The sequence below is a fragment of the Solea senegalensis genome, linkage group LG6 (genome assembly GCF_019176455.1).
Source record: "Solea senegalensis isolate Sse05_10M linkage group LG6, IFAPA_SoseM_1, whole genome shotgun sequence".
NCBI lineage: Eukaryota > Metazoa > Chordata > Actinopteri > Pleuronectiformes > Soleidae > Solea > Solea senegalensis.
Genome location: NC_058026.1, coordinates 19,975,545 through 19,983,109, shown reverse-complemented (window position 1 = coordinate 19,983,109; position 7,565 = coordinate 19,975,545). Strand labels below are relative to the sequence as shown.

Below are 7,565 nucleotides of genomic sequence, written 5' to 3'. Positions count from 1 at the left end.
TATATGTATATATATACACATATATACATACATATATATGTATATATATATAAATACTTGCAAGTGTGTGCACATATGACCCTGTTTAAGAGTTTAACTGTAACACAGGGCAGTAGTAGGAAGCATGCAGTATGACCTGAAGGCTAGCTAAGAGAGGAAGCAAGGATGCTATACTGTATGTCTCTAGATCTAGAAACACGAGAACACACACTCTCGTCCTGAGAGGCGTTTTACTGGCAGCCACGTTTGGTCCACTTTTTGGAATGTACCTTTAACTGACATCAACGAAAACAAACAGTCATTAGGTTGTTTTTTTTTGTTTTTTTTTCGTTTTCTTTTTTGTTACTTCCCCCCAAAAAACAGACATGGTGTGTGTGTGTTCCAGTGTTTGTACATCTTCAGGAGCTGATACAGTCAGACCTGTGTTCTGACCAGAGACCCACCTCCCAGTCTAGTCTATCGTGTAGATGGTATCTTCCGTTCAAGTCAAGGATTACTCTAGTGTAGTTTACAACTCTTTAAGCCATGCTGGCAGTGCAGTTTGGAGGCTCAGACAACATACAGGTTGACTGGAGAAATCATAGTGCAACAGGAGAGTCCTGGAGAGGGGCGTGTATGTTTCGGTCAAACATGTGTATCGCCTATATGTGTGTGTAATGCCAGAAAGAAAAGGTTCCTGGTGAGAGGGCAGGAAATGTCCACTCTTCTTCCAAACACTTGAGTGCATCTTTTTTTCCATCAAATCCCACTGTTGCGGTTAAACTGTGCACAGTGTCCCGCATATTCCACCAGGGTTTCAATCTGTCTTGTCAGACGCACTGTGAAGTTTGTGCCTCCTTGCCCACAGCTCGAGGCTATCACACACACTGACACACACACACACTCTTGTTTTGTGGCTCCAGGGGGTTCCTGTGGCCCCGGCCCTGCTTTACAGAGGGTGTGATGAAGAAACAATGATTTATTTACTCAGCATCACCATTAACCTTTTAGCCCAGAGCAGACCTTCCTGTATTTCACTTGATTGTGTGTCTGTGTGTTTCTGTGTATGTGCTTAGAATCAGAGCTGCCTGGTCCGATCACACACGCACACACACACACACACACACGCACACGCACACACACCTGTTTCTTGCATGCGTGTGTGTGAGTGAGAGAGAGCAAGTGTGTTGTGAGTGACTCTCAGACGTCAGACTCGATGCTGGGCATGCGGCGATAGAGCCGTGGCCGGTTGCCACCTGCGCTGGAGGCTCGCGGCGCTGTCACATAGCTCATTGGCTGAGAGGCAGCAGGTGGGACCATGTAAGCCACCACGGGGGGCTCCTGCTGCGGGTAGAACACCTGTTGGTCAACATGGCTGCCATGCTGGTTGACGTGATGGCTGCCATGGTTACCCAGAGTAAGCGACAGCGGCATTCGTTGCTTATAGAGCTCATGAGCAGAACTTCTCTGTGGAATGCGTGCGACAGGCTGGGAGGAGGAGTCTCGTTGCGTCGTGCCAGGAGCTGACTGGAGAAAAGGGTTCTGAGAGGGCCGATCAGGGAAGAGACTCTTTGAGCGCCGGGGGAGGGGCATTGGGGTGTCTAGACTGTGGTGGTGGGAGGGTGATGGAGAGGGAGGGCTGCGGCTACTGTACGGACGATCAGAGCGCATTGTGAGAACATTAGCGTAGGCCCCCTCATCCAGGGTCAGCTCCCTCTCCCTATCTCTGTCAGGCATGCTCAGTCCCCGCAGGTGGTTGTGTGCCTGCCCCTGTCGCTCAGGAATGTTGTCTGGAAGCATGTTCTCATAGGAGTGCTGCCGACTCAGCTGGAGGTGCTGAGCCGATGAGGAGGTGGGGATAGGAGACGGGGAGGAAGGAGAGGGCTCGAAGTGACTGACGAGCCCATCCCCTTCGCCTACCATGCCAAGCTCGCTCTGGGGAAGATAGTGCGTAAACATGTCCCCACTGTGTGGGTGAGTGTGTGTGTGGGAGTAGTGTGAATGAAGGTGGTCTTCGCTGATGTCGTAGAGGTTTCCCAGGTGGGCACAGGCATCACAGCGAGCCTGTGGCGACCGAACAGTGTAGAGGCCAGAGTAACCAGTGAGCTTGGTCAAGCAGGAGCGACACTGACCAGGTCTAATGCCTTGTGTCCCTGAACCTGCGCCTGGAGCATCAAATGAAGCGGCAGATTTGTCTTTGACACTAGAGGGAGAGAAGATGACAAGGATTAGACACAAAAAGACAAGTCAAAGTAGCTGAACAACATTGCTCTTGTGAGTATTTTCTGCTGAATGTGATACCTGCTGTGTGTGTAAGTGCTGTATTTCTTGTCCTTCAGGGAGTGCAGGTCAGCCTCGGCGCTGTGACTGTGATGCAGCAGGGTGGCGCTCAGCTGCAAAATTGGTGTGTCCGCCTGGTGTGTGTGAGCGAGTGAGTATGTGCTGTCAGGTGGAAACAGGTCAGGGGGGTAACTGTGGTCATCACCTCCCCCCTGGCTGTCTCGCTGGTAGGCGGGAGCTGACTGGAGACTGCCCTGGTCAGAGTCAATGGAGTATATTTTGGATCCTCCGCCTCCGCTTCCTCCCCCACCCCGCTTCCTCAGCTGATTGATGGGCTTGAATCCACCCCTTGCCGCTATGGAGTCAGAATCCTTGTGTGATTGTGGCCGGCTGGAGCACTCGGAGATGTCGGAGTGTGCTGGGTCTTCAGGCAAGTACCGCTGGCTCTTCATTGGTGGAGGGGCAGTGCTGGATGCTGTGGTGGGGCTTGGGCCGGCACTGGGGGAAGCAACAGTAGGCTGGGTCTTTAGGGTCTCGACACTTTTCTTCCACAGGGCCCGAGGCTTCGACGCAGTTAGTGCCGGCCCGGGCGGGCGGGTCTGACCATTGTCGTTGGTGATAGACAGCTGAGGCTTGTTGGGGCTGGTCGGGTGGGCGGGGGCTTTCTGTTGAACAGGAAATGGCGCAGCATTGTTAAGGAGGTTTTTGTGTCGTCCGGACAATGACAGGAAACCCTGCGGACCAGCGGCGTTGCTATAGAGACCAGGACCCTTCGGAGGCAGACTATGGAGTGAGTTACCTAGGAGACAAGGAGAGATGCACCTCAGACAGCAGATACAATAGATGGATGTTTAGATGAATGTTTAGCCAGCTCGCTGATACATTATCTATTGCCCCTGCACACTGTATATACCACCTAATGTTAATGTGTTTGTAATCATGAGGAAAAGACAATTCCTGCTGTATGAGAGAGAAATCCTACTACACATAAAGTCTGTGATTTCTGTTCTCTTCTAAATGTAATGCAAGCTATAGTGGGTATAGTGAATTACAGTTTTACAGTACCTTTCCCTGTCATCACATCTAGGATGCTGGGCTGCACGAGAACAGTGTTGCGCTTGGGAGACGACATAGCAATGGATTTGGCAGATTTGAGCAGATGCAGCATGTTGGCTTGAGGACTGAAACCCAGCTCCGGAGTCTTCTTCTTCATATCTATATGGACACCATGGATACAGCTCCATATACCCTGATAGGACAGGAGATGAGAGGAGAGGAGAGGAGAGGGGAGGAGAGGAGAGCAGAGCAGGAGGAGAGATAAATAAATAAAGGTTACATCCTCACTAACAAGAAGCTCAGATGTGAACAAAACTCATTTCTGTGAAGGGTGAATTAAAAGAGACCTGCGCCTCCTTTGCTCCAGAGCGTTTACTGCAAACACTGACCTCATTTTGTTTTCTAATGTGGATGGAAGAGATAATCGCCAGCTTTTTTCAAAAAAATAAATAAAATAAACTGCTTTCAGAGGCTGCTAGAAAATTAAATTTAGAAAATGATGTCACTGGAGGGGTCTTTTGAGTGTAAGGAGACGCTCTTCCGAGAGCCACTTAACCTCCAGCATTGCTGCCCTAACAGCATGTAGACAGACACACACTCTTACTCTTTTTGTAAAACACTTAATGTGTGAAACGCTGCCCGTCTGGAATAAAAGCCCTGCCTAACACAGAGACATGACAAATGAATAATGGAAGACTGGTCTGTCTGGGTGTATGCCCATTTTGGTTCTGCATGTGTATATTTAGGTTTGTGTGTCTGTGTGTGGTGGAACCTGTCCTGCATTACCCTGCACCTGAATATAAATATATGAACCTGTGTGTGTGTGTGTGTGTGAGTGTGACAAAAACAGAGAGAGCTTGGTTCATGTGTATATATAAAGTGTGTATATTTCCTCTATAATCACACATTCCTGCCTCATTCCTCTTTGAACACACATACAGTATTTACACAGATACTTCTTCACATCTTAAAACTGCTTCAGTTGTAAACGCATTAAACAATTTGCAAATATGGTTGGGCTTAGTTTCTCTTGCTGAGTCACTGTTTGTTTAGTCCACACATTTTCTATCTCACTGTTGGGTCGTGTAGTGGTTAGCACTCTTGCCTTTGCAGCAAGAAGACCCGCCGGGTTCGCGGCCTTTCTGCATGGATTTGCATGTTCTCTCCTGTGTGTGTGGGGGTTTTCACACATGAGGATTAGGTAAATTGGATCTAAATTGACCGTAGGTGTGAATGTGAGAGTGGATGGTTGTTTGTCTCTATGTGTGGCCCTGTGATGGACTGGCAAACTGTCCAGGGTGTACACGGCCTATCGCCCTATATCAGCTGAGATTGGCACAGCAACCCTCCGGTGGTGGACAAAGCGGTAGATAATAGATGGATGGATGGATGACCCAACTGTTTCATTGTTTTACAACTGGACCAACAACCCCACTTTCAAAAATGCAGCTGCAGTTTCGCTCACCCTGCTGATAGTGAAGAGCATTCCCGGCCTTCCAGAGCAGACACCAGTGAAGCAGTATCTCAACCTCCAGTAGAAAAGGTGTTCAGATATAAAGGTAAGTATGGACAGGCCCATGGCTGTGGCCAGCATGTAGAAGACTCCAGCCATGTTATCCACGTCCAACTGGCTGGACATCACCTCATTCTTCTCGTTGTGGCAGATCCCGGTCAGCCACTGGGCCTCCAGCTCCTCCATCTCACCTGTTGCAAATGTAAGGAAAAGCCACACCACAGCAGAGGTGTAAAATGGCAGCCAAACGAGAGACGGAAGGAGGGGATGAACAGCAGAGGGCATAATGGGTGAGGTGGGAAAAGGGCGCATCAGCATGATGGAAAAGAAGAGGAGAAGGGAGGAGGGGGGAGAGGTGAAGAGGTAAATATATTGCAGTGGAAAGGAGACAGGAGGTGGAGTGGGCGAAAAAGGGGTTTAGGAGGAGAGGAAAGAATTGATAGTGATGGAGTGATAAGGAAAGATGGGATGAATTATTATGAGATTGTGTGTGTGTCTGCTTGAGTGCACAGGTGTTTGCCCTGTATAAAAAGGCAGGGTGTGAAGCGAAACGCTTTAGTGGTTTCAGCAGTTTGATTCCTGTCTGGCTCATTCTCTTTCTTCCATTCGCACTCTCTCACAGCTTATTATACAGAACAATCTGGGGGAGTAAACATAACAGGACACGGTGGGCACACACATACACACACACACACAGTAATGATGATGAAATGGTGTGTTAAGACTAGCCACTGATAGCTTTCCAACAGAGGGAGGGGGACAGAGGGAGGGTCTTGAGGGAGAAGGAGAAAAAGATGACCAATGGCAGGCCTGAAACCTTGAACTTCAAACACAGCGACTGAGCTGTGTTGGAGTGTGCATGTCCGAGTGCCTCACCATCTCCTATGATGCTCAGTATGGCCAAATCCACCAGCCGTTTCCAGTAGGATCCTTTCTGCAGGGCGATGCCGTAACCTGTAGTTGCAAAGATGTAACCACTGCCGATGGTCACAAGCTTACAGCCGTCATCTCTGCCCGCCATGTAGTTCAACACTGCAGCGTCATAAATGAAAGCATCCAGCTTTCTGTAAGAAGAAGAACACATTCCGGATTGAATATTAACCCTCAGAACACAGAGGCTTCAGGCTGCAATACAGAGTATACAGAAGGTACGAGAACGTGCAATATAGAGTGTCTTATATCCTTTTATTTAAGACAATCTGATGAAACTTTATAAAGCCTGAACATGTGACCTATTAACACACACCCAGTTCTTAACACTAAGTGTTAAGAACAGTGGTTCCTATTCTTGAAGGGTTTGTAAAATATTTATCATGAGAGGACATAAAAGGGTTAAAAACACACAAATAAAATGTATCTACTGTAATTTTTTTGTCCATTTCAACCTTTTGCAGTGAAGTGAAATGTACCTACAAGTCCTCTAAAAGCTTCTTTAATAAAAATGGGTCGAAAAGATAATAAAAAAAAATGCCATCTGCCATCTGCCATCTTAAAAAAGTGCTGAGGGTCCACGAGCAGTTACTTTAACACACTTTAAAGCAAAAGTTCAATATGTTTTGGAAATACTTTCACTTGCTTGTGGAGAGATGACATAATTCAAACTGCCAGTTGAATATGAAGAAGAAAGCAAGAGGTAATGGTGTCTCCAAAAACTACCCTGCACTACAGCAAAAAACAACTTATCTATCTATCTATCTATCTATCTATCTATCTATCTATCTATCTATCTATCTATCTATCTATCTATCTATCTATCTATCTATCTATCTATATATATATATATACATATGTATGTATATATGTGTACACATATGATATATATGCTCATCTCAGCATGAAAACAAAGAAGGAAGAAATGTTCTACTACTTTTCGGTCATTTCTTGCTGTTTTTCTTACAATAAAATAATTGCAATTCTTGAAAAAAATAAGATAATGAAAAAAATGTGTATTGTATTTTAATAAACAATAATCTGTGACAAGCAAACATTGCTTCATTTTAATGGGCTGCAGGCTAAGAACTTTCACATAACAATACACCAATAGGGCACCAGGAATTAAAAACATGTTTAATTAAAAACATATTCAACTGTTACTCCAGGAATTGTTTGTTTGTAACCACAAAATGTTGGATTTAGTATTTCTGGCAGGTATTTTGATGCCAAAAGAGCTTTTCAGTAGCGAAGAGCACCGCGATCTCCCTCACATCTGCAAACAAATCACTCTGCCTCCTCGTGATACTCCGTGGTTTCTGGATATTCTTGTAGAAATTAGATTAGGAGTCAGGGCTACGACTGAGAGTTCTCTCTTGTGTGTAGGTAAATATTCACACATACAGGATGCCTTTGTTCATGTGGAGCCACACGCTTTCACTCTCAGGTTTTGTCATTATTCTGCGGTGACAGGGTGAATTCAAACCAATCCCCTGTTGTCGGCTGGATAAAACTGAGCTCAGCAAAAACACAAGTTTGATGTATGATTCCAAACCAAACACAATGTAACCAGGGCCTGATGGATTTGACCTGCATAACAGTAGAATCTTTTCTATCTTATAATGAACAGAAAAATTGATTTATATAACTCAGTGAATAAACCCTCCACCCCTCTCCTCAGCTAGATATGTATGCATACATATTTTCACCAAAGGGCAGATGTGAGATAAAAATATCTGTTGTTGAAGAACAGAAATCCCATTACATTATATAAAGGATGTTACATGTTTATTTTGCTGTATTTCAA

The 7,565-nt window shown here is 45.9% G+C and overlaps 1 protein-coding gene across 1 annotated transcript in view; it reads right to left on the bottom strand.

Moving 5' to 3' along the window:
• Positions 1-352: 352 nt before the first annotated feature.
• Positions 353-7,565, bottom strand: part of grin2ab (glutamate receptor, ionotropic, N-methyl D-aspartate 2A, b) — a 114,836-nt gene continuing 107,623 nt past the window's right edge. The window contains exons 16-20 of the mRNA XM_044027448.1: positions 5,705-5,892; positions 4,781-5,019; positions 3,325-3,508; positions 2,281-3,058; positions 353-2,182 (exon numbers count right to left, since the gene is read on the bottom strand). Of these exons, the coding sequence (XP_043883383.1) occupies positions 1,180-2,182; positions 2,281-3,058; positions 3,325-3,508; positions 4,781-5,019; positions 5,705-5,892 (2,392 nt within the window). The 3' untranslated portion in view covers positions 353-1,179. The remainder of the gene's footprint in view (positions 2,183-2,280; positions 3,059-3,324; positions 3,509-4,780; positions 5,020-5,704; positions 5,893-7,565) is intronic.